We start from the raw sequence: 23,448 nt of genomic DNA, 5'->3' as shown, positions 1-23,448 counted from the left end.
AAAGTAATAAGATCCCTACACTTTTCCCACATTTTGTTACGTTACAGCCTTATTCTAAAAATGATTAAATTGTTTTTTCCCCCTCATCAATCTACACACAATACTCCATCATGACAAAGCAAATTAAATGTTTGAAAATGTATTAAAAATAAAAACTGAAATATGACATTTCCATAAGTATTCAGACCCTGTACTCAGTACTTTGTTGAAGCACCTTTGGCAGCGATAAAAGCCTGGAGTCTTTTTTGGTATGACGATACAAGCTTGGCACACCTGTATTTGGGGAGTTTCTCCCATTCTTCTCTGCAGATCCTCTCAAGCTCTGTCAGGTTGGATGGTGAGCATTGCTACACAGCTATTTTCAGGTCTCCAGAGATGTTAGATCGGGGTGCGGGCTATGGCTGGGCCACTCAAGGACATTCAGAAAATTGTCCCGAAGCCACTCCTGCATTGTCTTGGCTGTGTGCTTAAGGTCGTTGTTCTGTTAGAAGGTGAATCTTCGCCCCCAGTCTGAGGTCCTGAGCGCTCTGGAGCAGGTTTTCATCTGTATTTTGCTCTGTTCATCTTTCCCTCGATCCTGACTAGTCTCCCAGTCCCTGCTGCTGAAAAACATCGCCAAAACATGATGCTGCCACCACCATGCTTCACCGTAGGGATGGTGCCAGGTTTCCTCCAGGCGTGACGCTTGGCGTTCAGGCCGAAGATTTCAATCTTGGTTTCATCAGACCAGAGAATCTTGTTTCTCATGGTCTGAGAGTCTTTAGGTGCCTTTTGGCAAACTCCAAGTGGGCTGTCATGTGCCTTTTACTGAGTAGCTGCTTCCGTCTGGCCACTCTACCATAAAGGCCTGATTGGTGGAGTGCTGCAGAGATGGTTGTCCTTCTGGAAGGTTCTCCCATCTCCACAGAGGAACTCTGTCAGAGTGACCATCGGGTTCTGGGTCACCTCTCTGATCAAGGCCACTCTGTAAATAAGGTCTGTTTATATTTTATAACTTCAAAACATTCTAAAAACCTGTTTTCGCTTTGTCATTGTGGGGTAATGCGTGTAGACGGATGAGGATTTTATTTGATAAATGTTATAATAAGGCTAACAAAATGTGGAAATGTCCGAATGAGTTGTACCTAATCACAATAGTTAGGACTAAACACCACAGTTCAAAAGTTTGGAGTTACTTAAAACAACATAAAATTGATCAGAAATACAGTGTAGACATTGTTAATGTTGTAAATGACTATTGTAGCTGGAAACAGCTGATTTTTTAAATGGAATATCTACATAGGCGTACAAAGGCCCATTATCAGCAACCATCACTCCTGTGTTCCAATGGCACGTTGTGTTAGCTAATCCAAGTTTATCATTTTAAAAGGCTAATTGATCATTAGAAAACCCTTTTGCAATTATGTTAGCACAGCTGAAAACTGTTGTTCTGATTTAAAGAAGCAATACAACTGGCCTTCTTTAGACTAGTTGAGTATCTGGAGCATCAGCATTTGTGGGTTCGATTACAGGGTCAAGATGACTAGAATCAAATACTTTTTTTCTGAAACTCGTCAGTCTATTCTTGTTCTGAGAAATGTAGGCTATTCCGTGCGAGAAATTGCCAAGAAACTGAAGATCTCGTACAACGCTGTGTACTAGTCCCTTCACAGAACAGCGCAAACTGGCCCTAACCAGAACAGGAAGTGTGGGAGGACCCGGTGCACAACTGAGCAAGAGGACAAGTACATTAGAGTGTCTAGTTTGAGAAACAGACGCATCAACTGGCAGCTTCATTAAATAGTACCCGCAAAACACCAGTCTCAACGTCAACAGTGAAGAGGCGACTCCGGGATGCTGACCTCAGTTTCTTGGCAATTTCTCACATGGAATAGCCTTTCAGCATTTAAAATGATAAACTTGTATTAGCTAACACAACGTGCCATTGGAACACAGAAGTGATGGTTGCTGATAATGGGCCTCTGTTCGCCTATGTAGATACTCCTTTAAAAAAATCTGCCGTTTCCAGCTACAAAAGTAATTTACAACATTAACAATGTCTACATTGTAATTCTGATTAATTTGATGTTATTTTAACTAGACAAAACATGTGATTTTCTTTCAAAAACAAGGACATTTCTAAGTGACCCCAAACCTTTGAACAGTGGTGTACCTGTCCCTAATCACAACAGTTAGGGGAACGCCTAATGACAACGGTTAGGGGAACGTCTAATGACAACAGTTAGGGGAACGCCTAATGACAACAGTTAGGGGAACGTCTAATGACAACAGTTAGGGGAACGTCTAATGACAACAGTTAGGGGAACGTCTAATGACAACAGTTAGGGGAACGTCTAATGACAACAGTTAGGGGAACGCCTAATGACAACGCCTAATGACAACAGTTAGGGGAACGCCTAATGACAACAGTTAGGGGAACGCCTAATGACAACAGTTAGGGGAACGCCTAATGACAACAGTTAGGGGAACGCCTAATGACAACAGTTAGGGGAACGCCTAATGACAACAGTTAGGGGAACGCTAATGACAACAGTTAGGGGAACGCCTAATGACAACAGTTAGGGGAACGCCTAATGACAACAGTTAGGGGAACACCTAATGACAACAGTTAGGGGAACACCTAATGACAACACCTAATGACAACACCTAATGACAACAGTTAGGGGAACGTCTAATGACAACAGTTAGGGGAACGCCTAATGACAACAGTTAGGGGAACGTCTAATCACAACGGTTAGAAGTGAACTGCTAAAAGAATAGCTGAACATCTTTGGAGCTTTTGATTCACGCCCAATGCATTTCACTAGGCTACGCTGGGGCGGCAGCGTAGCCTAGTGGTTAGAGCGTTGGACTAGTAACCGGAAGGTTGCGAGTTCAAACCCCCGAGCTGACAAGGTACAGATCTGTCGTTCTGCCCCTGAACAGGCAGTTAACCCACTGTTCCCAGGCCGTCATTGAAAATAAGAATGTGTTCTTAACTGACTTGCCTAGTTAAATAAAGGTAAAATAAAATAAAAATTTCACAAATACAGGACAAGTTCCACTTTCAGCCACATGGTGGCAGCAGCCGTTTTGAGAAAATGAAGAGCAAAGATGAATCCCACAGTAGGAGAAGTATACAAGAGATGAGAGGAGTTTAAAAAATATATATATACATCAATAACTAAATAAATAAAAGCACCAAGTCAAGACCTTCTGTAGCTCAGTTGGTAGAGCATGGCGCTTGTAACGCCAGGGTAGTGGGTTCGATTCCCGGGACCACCCATACGTAGAATGTATGCACACATGACTGTAAGTCGCTTTGGATAAAAGCGTCTGCTAAATGGCATATATTATTATTATTATTTTTTTTCTTCATGTGTCATATATAAAATGTGTTTGTTTACTCATATCGATATCGTTTAATTTGTAAGTCGCTCTGGATAAGAGCGTCTGCTAAATGACTTAAATGTAATGTAAATGATGTTGTGGAGAGTTTTACTTGGAGAAGTCGAGGAAAGCCACATGTCCGTGGTAGAACCCAGGCTTCATCGCTCTCCAGGAAGTCACGTTGCGGACAAAGCGCACCTGGAAGCACAAATCAACAGTCCTAATCACACAAGCTGTTATCCATGTCGTCTATGCATGTCTGACACAGACACGATGACAAGTACATTAGAGTGGCAGGGTAGCCTAGTGGTTTGGAGCATTGGGACTTGTAACTGAAAAGGTTGTACGATTGAATCCCCCGAGCTGACAAGGTGAAACTCTGTCGTACCTGCCCCCTGAACAAGGCAGTTAACCCACTGTTCCTAGGCCGTCATTGTGAATAAGAATTTGTTCTTAACTGACTTGCCGAGTTAATTAAAGTAATTAAAACAACTTCCTTCCTGTCCCCATTAATTTCTTATTTTGGGCTAACAGTCTTATCCAAACAGATAAGTTTAAAAAGAACATCAAAGATCGAATTGGATTTATGTGCAATCCACACTACAGTCCCTTGTGGCTACGAGTTTCTCTCATCTATCGAGGTGACATTTAACAACGCTCAGATTCTCCCCACCCATGTCGTATCGTCTGCACAGGGAAGAGACCGCTGTGAGAACAGACAGGTTATTACCTTGGCAGAGCAGAGGACTGAACTAACACCATCACGGCTCTAGCCAGAGGCTCCCAGTCATTCCTTCTGCTCCTTCTCCGTGTTCTCAACAGGAGTCACAGTGACAGTCAGGAATACAAATGCACACAGCCAGACTAAACACGTCAGGGCTGTGGAGTCAGGGCTGTGGAGTCAGGGCTGTGGAGGACACAGTCAGACCAGACTAAACACGTCAGGGCTGTGGAGTCAGGGCTGTGGAGTCAGGGCTGTGGAGTCAGGGCTGTGGAGGACACAGCCAGACCAGACTAAACACTGTGGAGGACACAGCCAGACCAGACTAAACACTGTGGAGGACACAGCCAGACCAGACTAAACACTGTGGAGGACACAGCCAGACCAGATTAAACACTGTGGAGGACACAGCCAGACCAGACCAAACACTGTGGAGGATTAAACACTGTGGAGGACACAGCCAGACCAGACTAAACACTGTGGAGGACTAAACACTGTGGAGGACAGCCAGACCAGACTAAACACTGTGGAGGACACAGCCAGACCAGACTAAAACACTGTGGAGGACACAGCCAGACCAGACTAAAACACTGTGGAGGACACAGCCAGACCAGACTAAACACTGTGGAGGATTAAACACTGTGGAGGACACAGCCAGACCAGACTAAACACTGTGGAGGACAGCCAGACCAGACTAAACACTGTGGAGGACTAAACACTGTGGAGGACTAAACACTGTGGAGGACTAAACACTGTGGAGGACTAAACACTGTGGAGGACTAAACACTGTGGAGGACAGCCAGACCAGACTAAACACTGTGGAGGACAGCCAGACCAGACTAAACACTGTGGAGGACTAAACACTGTGGAGGACTAAACACTGTGGAGGACCCAGCCAGACCAGACTAAACACTGTGGAGGACTAAACACTGTGGAGGACCCAGCCAGACCAGATTAAACACTGTGGAGGACTAAACACTGTGGAGGACCCAGCCAGACCAGACTAAACTCTGTGGAGGACCCAGCCAGACCAGACTAAAACACTGTGGAGGACTAAACACTGTGGAGGACCCAGCCAGACCAGACTAAACACTGTGGAGGACTAAACACTGTGGAGGACCCAGCCAGACTAAACACTGTGGAGGACTAAACACTGTGGAGGACACAGCCAGACTGTTTCTCTGACCAGGTGCTTGATAAGGCAATACAAGGGTCAATAAGTGCAGGAGGGCAGGAGACAGATTTGTATTCAAGTTTCCCCAACAAATGCTTAAATTAGTACTGTCGTGGCTCCTAGAAAATTATCTTTTTGAAATGCATTCAAAAAGACATTTGTGAAGTACATGCCGAATTCCTTCCAAATCAGGCTGACATCACTCTTACACGTGACACCTCCTCTTTCTAAATGCTGGTGGGTGCGTCTCCTTGTAGGACTGTTTATAAAGTGGCAGGTGTCAGCCATGTTCTCACCTGGTCTTGTAAGGACATGACAGGATTGTTCTTGGTGGTGTTGATGTGCAAAACGTGGAAGTGGTTCTTTCCACAAAGGTCGTAGGCGATGTTGGTGAACGACGTGCTCGCCGTCTTGGGCACCCTGTTATATATGATAACCACGTCCTCTGCCTCAGCCAGCGACGGCGTGTCCCGTACGCCATCTTGGGTGTGGCGCTGCTCCACCTCCCTCACCTCGTGTCTGGCGATGGTACGCTCTTATAGGAGGGAGACAAGAGGAAGGTCAAGGTTCACGCTCAGAAAATATTTATTGGGCAACAATGGTCGCTAGCAATGATCTGGTTTCACAATAAATAAGGGCTTCTGGGGGAGTAAATCATGAAGACAGAGTGTACTGCTGGATAGACTGGAGTGTCACAGTGTACCAGCAGAGGGAGCAGGGGAGGCCTAAGGACGTGGACACAATAGCCTTCCATCTTCTATGACAAGTGCCTCCAGATAAGCAGGCTACAGTCAATTACTTGTCCCAGTGTTTTTCACTGAAGGTGTGATAGAGAGAGGGGGGAATAGAGAGAGGGGGGGAATAGAGAGAGGGGGAATAGAGAGAGGGGGAATAGAGAGAGGGGGGGAATAGAGAGAGGAGGGGGATAGAGAGGGAGGGGGATAGAGAGAGAGGGGGCATAGAGAGAGGAGGGGGATAGAGAGAGGGGAGAGAGAGAGAGGGGATGGAGGGTGGATAGAGAGAGGAGGAGATAGAGGAGGGGAGAGAGGAGAGATAGAGGAGGGGATAAGAGAGAGAGGGCATAGAGAGAGGGGGCATAGAGAGAGGGGGGCATAGAGAGAGGGGGGCATAGAGAGGGGGGGGCATAGAGAGAGGGGGCATAGAGAGAGGGGGCATAGAGAGAGAGGGCAGAGAGAGAGGGGCATAGAGAGAGAGGGGGGGGCATAGAGAGAGGGGCATAGAGAGAGAGGGGTTGGAGGGTGGATAGAGAGAGAGGGGATAGAGAGAGGAGGGGATAGAGAAAGGGGGGCAGAGAGAAAGAGGGGATGGAGGGGGGCATGGATAGAGAGAGGAGGAGATAGAGGAGGGGAGAGAGGGGATAAGAGAGAGAGGGCATAGAGAGAGGGGGCATAGAGAGAGGGGGAGATAGAGAGAGGGGGGGGCATAGAGAGGGGGGATAGAGAGGGGGGCATAGAGAGAGGGGCATAGAGAGAGAGGGGTTGGAGGGTGGATAGAGAGAGGATGGGATAGAGAGGGAGAGGATAGAGAAAAGAGGGGATAGAGAGGGGAGGGGATAGAGAGAGGGAGAGGGGATAGAGAGAGAGTAAGTCGCTTTGGATAAAAGCGTCTGCTAAATGGCATATATTATTATTATTATTATATTAGAGGAGAGAGAGAGGAGGGGAATAGAGAGAGGAGGGGAATAGAGAGAGGAGGGGCATAGAGAGAGGGGGCATAGAGAGAGGGGGGGGGATAGAGAGAGGGGGGCATAGAGAGAGGGGGCATAGAGAGAGAGGGGGGATAGAGAGAGGAGGGGATAGAGAAAGGGGAGAGAGAGAAAGGGGAGAGAGAGAGAGAGAACATAGAGAGAGAGGGGGGGAGAGGCATAGAGAGGGGGCATAGAGAGGGGGCATAGAGAGAGGGGCAGGGGGGCATTGGAGGGGGATAGAGAGGGAGGGGATAGAGAGAGGGGGATGGAGGGTGGATAGAGAGAGAGGAGGGGATAGAGAGAGGAGGGGATAGAGAGGGGGATAGAGAGGAGAGAGGGGGGAGAGAGAGGGGAGAGAGAGAGGGGAGAGATATAGGGGAGAGAGAGGGGATAGACAGAGATGGGCATAGAGAGAGGGGATAGAGAGAGGGGGCATAGAGAGACAGGGGTTGGAGGGTGGATAGAGAGAGAGGGGATATGGAGGGGATAGAGAAAGGAGGGGATAGAGAAAGGAGGGGATAGAGAGAGGAGGGGATAGAGAGAGGGAGGGGATAGAGAGAGGAGGGGATAGAGAAGGAGGGGATAGAGAAAGGAGGGGATAGAGAGAGGAGGATAGAGAGAGGGGAGGGGAATAGAGAGATGGAGGGGGATATAGAGAGAGGGGGCATAGAGAGAGGGGGCATAGAGAGAGGGGGCATAGAGAGAGGGGGCATAGAGAGAGAGGGCAGAGAGAGAGAGAGGAGGGGATAGAGAGAGAGGGCAGAGAGAGAGGGGTTGGAGGGTGGATAGAGAGAGGAGGAGATAGAGAGGGGGGAGGGGATAGAAAAGGGGATAGAGAGAGGGGATAGAGAGAGGAGGGGATAGAGAGAGGGAGAGAGGAGGGGGGAGAGAGAAAGGAGGGGATAGAGAGAGGGAGAGAGAGAGAGGGGAGGGGAGAGAGAGAGGGGGGCATAGAGAGAGGAGGGGAGAGAGAGGGGGATAGAGAGAGGAGGGGAGAGAGAGGGGATAGAGAGAGAGGGGAGAGGGGAGAGAGAGAGGGGATAGAGAGAGAGGGGAGAGAGAGGGGGATAGAGAGAGAGGGGGGGATAGAGAGAGGGGGATAGAGAGGGGGGCATAGAGAGGGGGCATAGAGATGAGAGGGGTTGGAGGGTGGATAGAGAGAGAGAGGGGATAGAGAGAGGAGGGGATAGAGAGAGAGGGGATAGAGAAAGGGGAGAGAGAAGAGGATAGAGGGGGATAGAGAGGGGCATAGAGAGGGGGGGCATAAAGAGGGGGGATAGAGAGAGGGGGTTGGAGGGTGGATAGAGAGAGGAGGGGATAGAGAGGGGGATAGAGAGAGGGAGGGGATGGAGGGTGGATAGAGAGAGGGAGAGGGGATAGAGAGGAGGGGGGGAAGAGAGGGGCATAGAGAGGGGGGCATAGAGAGAGGGGGCATAGAGAGAGGGGGCATAGAGAGAGGGGGCATAGAGAGGAGGGGATAGAGGGGAGAGGGAGGGGATAGAGAGGGGGGAGAGGATAGAGAGGGGGGAGAGAGAGAGGAGGGGGAGAGAGAGAGAGAGGAGGGGAATAGAGAGAGGGGATAGAGAGAGGAGGGGATAGAGAGAGGAGGGGATAGAGAGAGGAGGGGAATAGAGAGAGGAGTGGAGTAGAGAGAGGTGGAATAGAGAGAGGAGTGGAATAGAGAGAGGAGATGGAATAGAGAGAGGAGAGAGGAATAGAGAGAGGAGTGGAATAGAGAGAGGAGGGAATAGAGAGAGGAGGGGAATAGAGAGGGGAGGGGATAGAGAGGGGGGCATAGAGAGAGGGGCATAGAGAGAGGGGGGAGGGGATAGAGAGAGGGGCATAGAGAGGGGGGGAGAGATAGAGAGAGGGGGCATAGAGAGGGGGGCATAGAGAGAGGAGGGGGATAGAGAGAGGAGGGGATAGAGATAGGAGGGATTAGAGAAAGGGGATGGAGGGTGGATAGAGAGAGGGGGGATAGAGAGAGAGGGGGATATAGAGAGAGAGGGGCATAGAGAGAGGGGCATAGAGAGGGGGGCATAGAGAGGGGGTGGATAGAGAGGGGGGCATAGAGAGGGGCATAGAGAGAGAGGGGTTGGAGGGTGGATAGAGAGAGGAGGGGGATAGAGAAAGGAGGGGATAGAGAAAGGAGGGGATGGAGGGTGGATAGAGAGAGGGGATGGAGGGGAGAGAGAGGGATGTATAGAGAGGGGGCATAGAGAGGGGGCATAGAGAGTGGATAGAGAGAGGGATGGGATAGAGAGGGGAGGAGGATAGAGAAAAGAGGGGATAGAGAGAGGAGGGGATAGAGAGAGAGAGGGGATAGAGAGAGAGTAAGTCGGTTTGGATAAAAGGTCTAGAGAAATGGCATATATTATTATTATTATTATTATTATATTAGAGGGGGAGAGAGAGAGAGAGAGGGGAATAGAGAGAGGAGGGAATAGAGAGAGGAGGGGCATAGAGAGAGGAGGGGCATAGAGAGAGGGGGTTGGAGGGGCATAGAGAGAGGGGGAGAGGAGGGGATAGAGAGAGGGGGATAGAGATATAGAGAGGGGGGATAGAGAGAGGGGATAGAGAAAGGAGGGGATAGAGAAAGGGAGAGAGAGAAAGGGAGAGAGAGAGAGAGAACATAGAGAGAGAGGGGCATAGAGAGGGGGGCATAGAGAGGGGGCATAGAGAGAGAGGGGTTGGAGGGTGGATAGAGAGAGGAGGGGATAGAGAGAGGGGATGGAGGGTGGATAGAGAGGAGGGGATAGAGAGGGTAGGATAGGAGGGGCATAGAGAGAGGCAGGGGAGAGAGAGAGGGGTTGAGGGAGGATAGAGAGAGAGAGAGAGGAGATGATATAGGGAGGAGAGAGAGGAGGGGATAGACAGAGATGGGCATAGAGAGAGGGGGCATAGAGAGAGGGGGCATAGAGAGACAGGGGTTGGAGGGTGGATAGAGAGAGGAGGGGATAGAGAAAGGAGGGGATAGAGAAAGGAGGGGATAGAGAGAGAGGGGATAGAGAGAGGAGGGGATAGAGAGAGGAGGGGATAGAGAAAGGAGGGGATAGAGAAAGGAGGGGATAGAGAGAGGAGGGGATAGAGAGAGGAGGGGAATAGAGAGAGGAGGGGGCATAGAGAGAGGGGGCATAGAGAGAGGGGGCATAGAGAGAGGGCATAGAGAGAGGGGGCATAGAGAGAGAGGGCAGAGAGAGCATAGAGAGAGAGGGCAGAGAGAGAGGGGGGATGGAGGGTGGATAGAGAGAGGAGGAGATAGAGAGAGGAGGGGATAGAAAAGGGGAGAGAGAGAGGGGATAGAGAGAGGAGGGGATAGAGAGAGGGAGAGAGAGAGAAGGGAGGGGATAGAGAGAGGGGAGAGAGAGAGAGGGAGAGAGAGAGAGGGGATAGAGAGAGGAGGGGAGAGAGAGAGGGGATAGAGAGAGGAGGGGAGAGAGAGAGGGGGATAGAGAGAGAGGGGAGAGAGAGAGGGGATAGAGAGAGAGGGGAGAGAGAGAGGGGGATAGAGAGAGAGGGGGATAGAGAGAGGGGGCATAGAGAGGGGGGGCATAGAGAGGGGGCATAGAGAGAGGAGGGGGGGATTGGAGGGTGGATAGAGAGGGGAGGAGGGGATAGAGAGGAGGAGGGGATAGAGAGAGGGGAGGGATAGAGAAAGGGGAGAGAGAAGGATAGAGAGATAGGGGCATAGAGAGGGGCATAAAGAGGGCATAGAGAGAGGGGGTTGGAGGGTGGATAGAGAGGGATAGGAGGGGATAGAGAGAGGGGATGGAGAGAGAGGAGGGGATGGAGGGTGGATAGAGAGAGGAGGGGAGGGTGATAGAGAGGGGAGGGGAAAGAGGGGGATAGAGAGAGGGGGCATAGAGAGAGGGGGCATAGAGAGAGGGGGCATAGAGAGAGGGGGCATAGAGAGAGATAGAGGGGATAGAGAGGGGAGAGGATAGAGAGGGGGAGAGAGAGGGATAGAGATGGGAATAGAGAGGGGAGAGGAAGATAGAGGGGGGAGAGGAGAGAGGAGGGGGAGAGAGAGGGAGAGGAATAGAGAGAGGGGATAGAGAGAGGAGGGGATAGAGAGAGGAGGGGAATAGAGAGAGGGGGCAGAGTGGAATAGAGAGAGGAGGGAATAGAGAGAGGGGTTGGTGGAATAGAGAGAGAGAGTAGGAATAGAGAGAGGGAGTGGAATAGAGAGAGGAGTGGAATAGAGAGAGGAGTGGAATAGAGAGAGGAGGGGATGGAATAGAGAGAGAGAGAGAGGGATAGAGAGAGGGGGCATAGAGAGAGAGGGGCATAGAGAGAGGGGGCATAGAGAGAGGGGGGCATAGAGAGGGGGCATAGAGAGAGGGGGGATAGAGAGAGGGGGCATAGAGAGAGAGGGGGGATAGAGAGAGGAGGGGATAGAGATAGGAGGGATTAGAGAAAGGGGATGGAGGGTGGATAGAGAGAGAGGGGCATAGAGAGAGAGGGGCATAGAGAGAGAGGGGATAGAGAGAGGGGGATAGAGAGAGGGGGCATAGAGAGGGGGCATAGAGAGGGGGATAGAGAGAGGGGGTTGGAGGGGGGATGGATAGAGAGAGGAGGGGATAGAGAAAGGAGGGGATAGAGAAAGGAGGGGATGGAGGGTGGATAGAGAGAGGGGATGGAGGGTGTATAGAGAGAGGAGAGGATAGAGAGTGTATAGAGAGAGGGGGGAGTGGATAGAGAGAGGAGGGGATAGAGAGAGGGGGGAGAGAGAGGGGAGAGAGAGGGGGGGAGAAAGAGAGGAGGGGAGAAAGAGGGGAGAGAGAGAGGGGAGAGAGAGGGGAGAGAGAGAGGGGTTGGAGGGTGGATAGAGAGGGGGGGATAGAGAGGAGAGGGGATAGAGAGAGGAGGGGATAGAGAAAGGAGGGGATAGAGAAAGGAGGGGATAGAGAAAGGAGGGGATAGAGAAAGGAGGGGATAGAGAGAGGAGGGGATAGAGAAAGGATAGAGGATAGAGAAAGGAGGGGATATAGAGAGTAGGGGATAGAGAAAGGAGGGGATAGAGAAAGGAGGGGATAGAGTGGGGAGAGGATAGAGATGGGAGGGGATGGAGGGTGAAGGACAGGCATGTTTCAACAACGACAACAGACGGGACTGATCACACGTTCCGCTGATGGCTAGCCCCTGTACCAGCTAAAAACGGTGTAATTACACAAAGCTGCTAATTGAGCCATCCTTCGTCTACAGTAGATAGATGCCCACTGGTGCATAAAGAGGGGGAATAACTAGGTTCCATTATCGATCACGGTTCCCAAGGCAACATGCATCAACCTGGGAGCCGCCTGGATGTGAAGCTATAGTCTCTCTGTTAAAAAGCTGTCTAAAACCAAGGACTCAATCATCCTGTAACAAAGGATGTTTCAGTTTGCACCACAGCCGTCTGAGACCTGAGGGTCTAAACTATCTGCATCACTAGATGGTCATGGTAGCAAAATCAGTCCGAGGGTAAGAGGGGGGATGAAAAACTGCTTACATCAAAAATAACTACTCTCTCTATCACATTGTAAGATAGATCATACTGGGTCATGATGCAAGCAGGCAGTCTGAATACACAGCAGAAGGCTCAGGCACCGTTCAGGCTCAACTCAGCTCCTGTGTATTCAGACTGCCTAAGAGCTGCCGCTGTCTGTCCTCCACAGTCCCAAGTCCCCAGGCACCGTTCAGGCTCAACTCAGCTCCTGTGTATTCAGACTGCCTAAGAGCTGCCACTACTCAAACTGCACTGCACAGAGAGGGGTATGAGAGGGGGATAGCACTACTCTCTCCAAACTGCACTGCACACTGCACTACTCTCTCCAAACTGCACTGCACACTGCACTACTCTTTCCAAACTGCACTGCACTACTCTTCCAAACTGCACTGCACTACTCTCTCCAAACTGCACTACACACTGCACTACTCTCTCCAAACTGCACTGCTCTCTCCAAACTGCACTACTCTCTCCAAACTGCACTGCACACTGCACTACTCTCTCCAAACTGCACTGCTCTCTCCAAACTGCACTACTCTCTCCAAACTGCACTGCTCTCTCCAAACTGCACTACTCTCTCCAAACTGCACCACTCTCTCCAAACTGCACTACTCTCTCCAAACTGCACTACACACTGCACCACTCTCTCCAAACTGCACCACTCTCTCCAAACTGCACTACACACTGCACTACTCTCTCCAAACTGCACTACACACTGCACTACTCTCTCCAAACTGCACTGCACTACTCTCTCCAAACTGCACTGCACTACTCTCGCTGTGTATTCAGACTCCAAACTGCACTGCACTACTCTCTCCAAACTGCACTACACACTGCACTACTCTCTCCAAACTGCACCACTCAACTCTCTCCAAACTGCACCACTCTCTCCAAACTGCACTACACACTGCACTACTCTCTCCAAACTGCACTACACACTGCACTACTCTCTCCAAACTGCACTGCACTACTCTCTCCAAACTGCACTGCACTACTCTCTCCAAACTGCACTGCACCACTCTCTCCAAACTGCACTACACACTGCACTACTCTCTCCAAACTGCACTACACACTGCACTACTCTCTCCAAACTGCACTGCACTACTCTCTCCAAACTGCACTGCACTACTCTCTCCAAACTGCACTGCACTACTCTCTCCAAACTGCACTACACACTGCACTACTCTCTCCAAACTGCACCACTCTCTCCAAACTGCACTACTCAAACTGCACTACACTACTCTCTCCAAACTGCACTGCACTACTCTCTCCAAACTGCACTGCACTACTCTCTCCAAACTGCACTACACACTGCACTACTCTCTCCAAACTGCACCACTCTCTCCAAACTGCACTACTCAAACTGCACTGCACTACTCTCTCAAACTGCACTGCACTACTCTCTCCAAACTGCACTGCACTACTCTCTCCAAACTGCACTGCACTACTCTCCAAACTGCACTGCACTACTCTCTCCAAACTGCACTGCACTACTCTCTCCAAACTGCACTGCACTACTCTCTCCAAACTGCACTACAAACTGCACTACTCTCTCCAAACTGCACCACTCTCTCCAAACTGCACTACTCAAACTGCACTGCACTACTCTCTCCAAACTGCACTGCACTACTCTCTCAAACTGCACTGCACTACTCTCTCCAAACTGCACTGCACACACTGCACTACTCTCTCCAAACTGCACCACTCTCTCTCCAAACTGCACTACTCAAACTGCACTGCACTACTCTCTCCAAACTGCACTGCACTACTCTCTCCAAACTGCACTGCACTACTCTCTCCAAACTGCACTACACACTGCACTACTCTCTCCAAACTGCACTGCACTACTCTCTCCAAACTGCACTGCACTACTCTCTCCAAACTGCACTGCACTACTCTCTCCAAACTGCACTGCACTGCACTACTCTCTCCAAACTGCACCACTCTCTCTCCAAACTGCACTACTCAAACTGCACTGCACTACTCTCTCCAAACTGCACTGCACTACTCTCTCCAAACTGCACTGCACTACTCTCTCCAAACTGCACTGCACACTGCACTACTCTCTCCAAACTGCACTGCTCTCTCCAAACTCACTCCAAACTGCACTACACTACTCTCTCCAAACTGCACTGCACTACTCTCTCCAAACTGCACTGCACTACTCTCTCCAAACTGCACTCTCAAACTGCACTACTCTCTCCAAACTGCACCACTCTCTCCAAACTGCACTACTCTCTCCAAACTGCACTGCACTACTCTCTCCAAACTGCACTACACACTGCACTACTCTCTCCAAACTGCACTACACACTGCACTACTCTCTCCAAACTGCACCACTCTCTCCAAACTGCACTACACTACTCTCTCCAAACTGCACCACTCTCTCCAAACTGCACTACACTACTCTCTCCAAACTGCACTACACTACTCTCTCCAAACTGCACTACACTACTCTCTTCAAACTGCACTACACACTGCACTACTCTCTCCAAACTGCACCACTCTCTCTCCAAACTGCACTACACTACTCTCTCCAAACTGCACCACTCTCTCCAAACTGCACTACACTACTCTCTCCAAACTGCACTACACTACTCTCTCCAAACTGCACTACACTACTCTCTCCAAACTGCACTACACTACTCTCTCCAAACTGCACTACACTACTCTCTCCAAACTGCACTACACTACTCTCTCCAAACTGCACTACACACTGCACTACTCTCTCCAAACTGCACCACTCTCTCCAAACTGCACTACACTACTCTCTCCAAACTGCACCACTCTCTCCAAACTGCACTACACTACTCTCTCCAAACTGCACTACACTACTCTCTCCAAACTGCACTACTCTCTCCAAACTGCACTACTCTCTCCAAACTGCACTACTCTCTCCAAACTGCACTACACACTGCACTACTCTCTCCAAACTGCACTGCACTACTCTCTCCAAACTGCACTACACACTGCACTACTCTCTCCAAACTGCACTGCACTACTCTCTCCAAACTGCACTACTCTCTCCAAACTGCACTACACACTGCACTCTCTCCAAACTGCACTGCACTACTCTCTCCAAACTGCACTACTCTCTCCAAACTGCACTACACACTGCACTACTCTCTCCAAACTGCACTGCACTACTCTCTCCAAACTGCACTACTCTCTCCAAACTGCACTACACTCTCTCTCAAACTGCACCACTCTCTCCAAACTGCACTACACACTGCACTACTCTCTCCAAACTGCACCACTCTCTCCAAACTGCACCACTCTCTCCAAACTGCACTACAAACTGCACTACTGCACTACTCTCTCCAAACTGCCACTCTCTCCAAACTGCACCACTCTCTCCAAACTGCACCACTCTCTCCAAACTGCACTACACTCTCTCCAAACTGCACTACACTACTCTCTCCAAACTGCACTACTACTCTCTCAAACTGCACTACACTACTCTCTCCAAACTGCACTACACTACTCTCTCCAAACTGCACTACTCTCTCCAAACTGCACTACACACTACTACTCTCTCCAAACTGCACCACTCTCTCCAAACTGCACTACTCTCTCCAAACTGCACTACTGCACTCCAAACTGCACTACTCTCTCCAAACTGCACTACACACTCCAAACTGCACTCTCTCCAAACTGCACCACTCTCTCCAAACTGCACCACTCTCTCCAAACTGCACTACACAAACTGCACTACTCTCTCCAAACTGCACCACTCTCTCCAAACTGCACTGCACTACTCTCTCCAAACTGCACTACACTACTCTCCAAACTGCACTACACTACTCTCCAAACTGCACTACACTCTCTCAAACTGCAAACTGCACTACACTACTCTCCAAACTGCACTACTCTCTCCAAACTGCACTACTCTCTCCAAACTGCACTACTCTCTCCAAACTGCACTACTCTCTCCAAACTGCACTACTCTCAAACTGCACTACTCTCTCCAAACTGCACTACTCTCCAAACTGCACTACACTACTCTCCAAACTGCACTACACTACTCTCGCCAAACTGCACTACTCTCGCCAAACTGCACTACTCTCACCAAACTGCACTACTACTCTCTCCAAACTGCACTACTCTCGCCAAACTGCACTACTCTCGCCAAACTGCACTACACTCAGCTGCACTACTCTCGCCAAACTGCACTACTCACGCAAACTGTTTCTCGCCAAACTGCACTACTCTCTCCAAACTGCACTACTCTCTCCAAACTGCTCATCTCCAAACTGCACTATTCTCTCCAAACTGCACTACTCTCTCCAAACTGCACTACTCTCTCCAAACTGCACTACTCTCTCCAAACTGCACTACTACTCTGTGCATGCAGGCATTTAGAAGAACTGCTCTTTACTCTGAAAATCAAAAAGTGCCTTTAGGAGGGGGGGATGCTCATCTGGCCAGCGAGCAGAGCACCGCACGTCTTCCCTCGTTAGCGTGGTTCAATTATCTAAAACAACCTGCCCCTTCGCAACGCACAAACCTGTTTCCAGGTGATTTAAACCTTTGATGAAAACATTTTAAAAGAGAGGAGGCATAATGACAAGTGAAGTTAGTTTCTATTGTCGCAGTCTGACGGAAGTTAATTACAGGTATGGCCTTGTCAGTGTGTGCGCACTGTTTCTCCTAAGATTTTTTTCCCCAGCATCGTTAGCAAGTGTGTTCGGGTGCTTCCGTTGCTGCTGCAGTTTCAGAGGACAGGCATCCAGCCGGCACCCGGTCTTCTGCTGGCGGGCCTGTTAGGGAATTTCACCAATTCAGTGCCTTTAGAGAAGTGTAACTTGGTCAACAACAAAGTATGTTTGATTTGATCTAATTTTAACATGGCTCTTTATGATAATGTCCAACTTCATTTAACATGGCTCTTTATGATAATGTCCAACTTCATTTAAACATGGCTCTTTATGTAATGTCCATTACCTGTCATTTTAACATTACCTCTTTATGATAATGTCCAACTTCATTTTAACATGGCTCTTTATGATAATGTCTAACTTCATTTAAATTAATATGTGTTTTACCCCATTTACAATAGTATAGTAAGTGTCTATTACCTGCCAAATTAGTATAGTAATTACCTGCCATTTAAATTAGTATAGTAAGTGTCTATTACCTGCCATTTAAATTAGTATAGTAAGTGTCTAACCTGTCATTTAAATTAGTATAGTATAGTAAGTGTAAGTGTCTATTACCTGTCATTTAAATTAGTATAGTAAGTGTCTATTACCTGTCATTTAAATTAGTATAGTAAGTGTCTATTACCTGCCATTTAAATTAGTATAGTAAGTGTCTATTACCTGTCATTTAAATTAGTATAGTAAGTCTGCCCCTCATGCGGTGTCATTGTTTTGCCTACTGGAAATAGCTCCATTGTCCTGGGTGGTGGTTCCGAACACGGGATCCGCTTCAGGAAAGTCGTATTCCTGGTTGTAATGTTGGTAAGCTGACGTTGCTCTTATATCCAATAGTTCTTCTCGACTGTATGTAACAAGACTTGAGATTTCAATGTAAGAAAAATTACATTAAAACGTAAAAAAAAATACTGCATAGTTTCCTAAGAACTCGAAGCAAGGCGACCATCTGTCGGCGTCTTGCTGTTGATCCAGAACACGAACGCCAGTGTTCCAGAACACAAACGCCAGTGTTCCAGAACACAAACGCCAGTGTTCCAGAACACAAACGCCAGTGTTCCAGAACACAAACGCCAGTGTTCCAGAACACAAACGCCAGTGTTCCAGAACACAAACACCAGTGTTCCAGAACACAAACACCAGTGTTCCAGAACACAAACGCCAGTGTTCCAGAACACAAAGTGTTCCAGAACACAAACGCCAGTGTTCCAGAACACAAACACCAGTGTTCCAGAACACAAACACCAGTGTTCCAGAACACAAACACCAGTGTTCCAGAACACAAACACCAGTGTTCCAGAACACAAACACCAGTGTTCCAGAACACAAACACCAGTGTTCCAGAACACAAACACCAGTGTTCCAGAACACAAACACCAGTGTTTAATCTACTTAGGTGTGAGAGCTGTTTTAGAATTAGTCTCTCAGTCTCCCCACTAGAGGTCGACCGATTATGATTTTTCAACACAGATACCGATTATTGGAGGACCAAAAAAAGCAGATACTGATTAAAATCAGACGACTTTTTAAATGTATTTATTAGTAATAAATGACAATTACAACAATACTGAATGAACACTTATTTGAACTTAACATAATACATTAATAAAATCAATTTAGCCTCAAATAAATAATGAAACATGTTCAATTTGGTTTTAAATAATGCAAAAACAAAGTGTTGGAGAAGAAAATAAAAGTGCAATATGTGCCATGTAAGAAAGCGAACGTTTCAGTTCCTTGCTCAGAACATGAGAACATATGAAAGCTGGTGGTTCCTTTTAAAATTAGTCTTCAATATTCCCAGGTAAGAAGTTTTAGGTTTGTATTTCATATACCTTTGACTATTGGATGTTCTTATAGGCACTTTAGTGCAACAGTATAGCTTCCGTCCCTCTACTCGCCCCTACCTGGGCCCGAACCAGGGACACATCAACAACAGCCACCCTCGAAGCATCGTTACCCATCGCTCCATAAAAGCCACGGCCCTTGTAGAGCAAGGCGAACAACGACTTCAAGGTCTCAGAGCGAGTGACATCACCGATTGAAACGCTATTAGCGCGCACCCCGCTAAATAGCTAGCCATTTCACATCGGTTACACCAGCCTAATCTCGGTAGTTGATGGGCTTGAAGTCATAAACAGCTCAATGTTTGAAGCACAGCAAAGAGCTGCTGGCAAAACGCACTAAAGTGCTGTTTGAATGAATGCTTACGAGCCTGCTGCTGCCTACCACCGCTCAGTCAGAATGCTCTATCAATTATAAAATAGACTTAATTATAACATAATAACACATCTCAGGCCTACCTAGGGTGGAGCAATAGCACATAGCCTGACAAACACATTTCAGGCCTACCTAGGGTGGAGCAATAGCACCTAGCCTGACAAACACATCTCAGACCTACCTAGGGTGGAGCAATAGCACCTAGCCTGACAAACACATCTCAGACCTACCTAGGGTGGAGCAATAGCACCTAGCCTGACAAACACATCTCAGGCCTACCTAGGCTGGAGCAATAGCATCTAGCCTGACAAACACATCTCAGGCCTACCTACGGTGGAGCAATAGCACCTAGCCTGACAAACACATCTCAGGCCTACCTACGGTGGAGCAATAGCACCTAGTCTGAAATGCCGACACTGATATACGACCACCCATTCCAGAGATGGTTTCTATTATCATATCGTTACATCATCTCACCTCAGCAGTACAGAGAACCCCCCCCCCCAGTCCCAAAATGGCACCCCACCGGGCTCTGGTCAACAATAGTGCACTATATAGGAAATAGGGGGTAATTTGTACTGCAACCCATAGTGATGGCCACACTGTCACAGTCAGTCAGCTTCCCAGCAGACACTGCACACATCTTCCCCTAGGCAAAAGCTTGTGGTACCCTGCTGTGGAGTCCAGCTGTCGATCCATCTCTTTCACTTATTTAAGATAAAACATGTTTTTTTTTAAGTAAACTTCATCCACAACAACATTTCAAATATGGATGCATTTCTCCAGCTATTAGAACATGGAGTATTGTACTTGCAAATACAGAACAAGTCTCATAAATCTCCATCATCAAAAGTCTAGCCAATATCATTGTGCTTTAAAAATCGCACTCAAAAAGGGAAAATGTCCAGAGTCTTGTTCCTCGTACAGACCCATTTCCCTTCTGAATGTGGATATAAAATTGCTTTCTAAAATTCTAGCCACAAGATTAGAGGACTCATTGCCACTAATTGTGAAAGGAGACCAAACTGGCTTCATTAGGGGCCGTAAGTCATGCAACAATGTCAGACGGCTTCTTAATGTAATTCAAGCCTACCAACAAAGTGCTGTGGATGGTCTTGTGCTCTCCCTAGATGCTGAGAAGGCATTTGATCGTGTGGAGTGGTCTTACCTATTATTTGCTCTAAATAAATTTGGTCTGGGGGACAACTTTATAAAATGGGTGAAAGTTCTATATGATGATCCTCAGGCTGCTGTCCTTACTAATGGGCTATGGTCAAATAGCTTCTCTATACACAGAGGTACCAGACAGGGCTGTCCTTTGTCCCCTCTCCTCTTTGCACTCGTTATGGAACCACTGGCCGAGGCCATCAGGGTAACGCCTGCTATACAGGGGCTGCTCATTGGTGATGTTCACCATAAAATAAGCTTGTATGCTGATGATGTCCTGATATTCATCTCTAGTCCTGAGACTTCAATTACATCTCTTATTAATATTATTGAATTATTCAGCGGATTCTCAGGCTACAAGATTAACCTTACTAAGTCAGAGGCTATGCCACTTGGTAGCCTACACTCTGTACCTAATACTTCTCCCCCCTTCCCTTTTAAATGGTCTCCCTCAGGTTTCATGTATCTGGGTATATTTGTAACTCTTAAATTCCAGCAAATGTACAAAGCCAATTTTGTTCCCTTGTTTGATACAATAAGACAGGATCTGGAGTGCTGGAACTCTCTCCCCATTTCTTGGTTGGGTAGAATATCCCTCTTGAAAATGAACATTTTACCTAGACTACTTTACCCAATCCAAATGATCCTAGTATTACTCTCCAATAAGGTAATAAAGGATGTAAATGGATGGCTAAGTTCCTTTATATGGAGTAAACGCAAGCCAAGACTTAAGATGGCAATATTGCAGCTGCCAAATTCTATGGGCGGCTTGGACCTGCCCAATATCAGGTTCTATCAATGGTGTGCCCACCTTTGTTATATTTCTGACTGGATCACAAATGATGACTCCTCTATTTGGTTAGACATTGAGACTTCTCTTTCAAAATACCCCTTACAGGATCTTTTAATTTTCAGAAGTTTCAAGTCTGTAGAAGAACACTGCAATAATCCAGTTACACTTAACACACTCAAAGTATGGAGGTCAGTTCAACGCTTCCTGGGAAGGTCCAAACTAACCTCTGCTCTTACCCCAATTCTTAACAACCCAGATTTCAGTCCAGGATTGCTGGATGCTGGCTTTAACTTCTGGCTTAATAAGGGCATACGCAGGCTAAATGACTTATAGCTGATAAGATTTTGTTGTCATTTGAGCAGATGGTCGAGAAATATCGACTCCCAAAGCAGGACTTCTTCCGCCTCCTACAAGTAAGACATTATATTCTGAAGAGCACCAACTTAATTGGTAACCCTGATATGTCTGTCATTGAAAGAAATACATTTTCCTTTGTGGGGAAAAAAAGCAAAGTCTGTTTTATGATACTTGAAGGTCCTTTTCTGCTGTCAACACACAGAGGGTGAAACAAGTGTGGGAGAAAGAATTGTCTGTTACTATTGACGAAGAGATGTGGGAGGACATTTGGAGATGTGCAAAAACAATATCTATGTATTCGTACTAGAGCAACCCAATTAAGAATAATACACAGATTGCATATATCCCCAAATCGCAGACATGCTTTTAGCCCCACTTCCTCTTCTCCTCAGTGTCTTAAATGCAAAACGGATACAGGCACCCTAACACATTGTTTATGGTCATGTACCAAAATACAAAGATACTGGTCTGGTGTTCTGCAAGAAATTGAAAAGATCCTAGGGTTTGATCTAGAATTGGACCCAGTTTCTTTACTGTTAGGTCTCCCTAGTAGGCATGTTACTTCTGTGGGTAAAGGGAGGCTTTACAACATCCTTACCTTCGCAGCGAGGAAAAACATCCTTTTACAGTGGATTAGTGATAAGGTTCCTTCTATTAAAGATTGGCATAAGATACTATTTGAATGGGTGCCTCTGGAATATCTGACATGTACCTTGCATTCTAAAACAGACCAGTTCTACAAAGTATGGGAACCTTATCTAAATTATCTAGAGCCTGAGATATCAGCTATTATGCTGCAAGGATTCTCTTAGAATGGCGGGGATCTATGTATTTCAGAACTACACTGTACGTTCCATGGGTGGAACCTAACCTCTTGGTCTAAACTGAGCTTTTTTGTTTAATTTCTGTTTGTAAGTTTGTTTAAAACGTATGTATTGAGAGACGCAATGATGGGGATGAGGTGAGAGAAGCACCGAGCGGGAAGAGGAAAATGGTGTACATATGTATGGGTGTGTATGTATGTATGTACGCGTAGATATGTGAGAGAGAGAGAGAGAGAGAGAGAGAGAGAGAGAGAGAGAAGAGAGAGACAGAGAGCGAGAGAGAGACAGGCAGAGAGCGAGAGAGAGAGACAGGCAGAGAGAGAGAGAGAGAGAGAGAGAGGCAGAGAGAGAGAGAGAGAGAGAGACAGAGAACATCCCAAAGACCATTGTACACCATCATATTCGATGCTTTGTTCAACTGATTTATGGGTATAAAACAACCCTGTGGACAGCCATAACGGACCTGGCCACCTATCAACATTCTCTTGACAGCGTAGAATTTAAAAAGAGACAAACACGACCAGTCATCATCAGGAAGAGATGAAAGAGAGCAGTCAAATAGCTTCCCCTCTCTCTTCTTCTCTGCATGAGCAGCTTCATGTTGCCCTGAACCGTGTCTTGTAATGGCCCCCGTGGGATGGCAGATAAAACCTTTAAAAAAAAAAATTGTAAAAAAAGGTACCCTACGCCCAGAAATACCTGACCGCTGTCACGCTGGATAAGTCCCAAATGGTACCCCAGTCAAAATCAAATCGAAATGTATTTATAAAGCCCTTCTTACATCAGTTGGGGTGGCAGGGTAGCCTAGTGGTTAGAGCGTTGGACTAGCAACCGAAAGGTTGCAAGTTCCGAGTCCCCGAGCTGACAAGGTACAAATCTGTCGTTCTGCCCCTGAACAGGCAGTTAACCCACTGTTCCCAGGCCGTCATTGAAAATAAGAATTTGTTCTTAACTGACTTGATTAGTTAAATA

At 47.6% G+C, this 23,448-nt stretch overlaps 1 protein-coding gene across 1 annotated transcript in view; it reads right to left on the bottom strand.

Annotated features, from left to right (window-relative positions):
* LOC123997987 (heparan sulfate 2-O-sulfotransferase 1-like) overlaps positions 1-23,448 on the bottom strand; it is a gene marked incomplete at its 3' end in the record, with an annotated part of 69,089 nt that overhangs the window by 4,158 nt on the left and 41,483 nt on the right. The window contains 2 exon segments of the mRNA XM_046302763.1: positions 3,482-3,567; positions 5,561-5,799. Coding sequence (XP_046158719.1) covers positions 3,482-3,567; positions 5,561-5,799 — 325 coding nt within the window.

The sequence above is a fragment of the Oncorhynchus gorbuscha genome, linkage group LG15 (genome assembly GCF_021184085.1).
Source record: "Oncorhynchus gorbuscha isolate QuinsamMale2020 ecotype Even-year linkage group LG15, OgorEven_v1.0, whole genome shotgun sequence".
In the NCBI taxonomy this organism is placed as follows: domain Eukaryota; kingdom Metazoa; phylum Chordata; class Actinopteri; order Salmoniformes; family Salmonidae; genus Oncorhynchus; species Oncorhynchus gorbuscha.
This window is presented reverse-complemented; position numbering and strand designations above follow the sequence as displayed.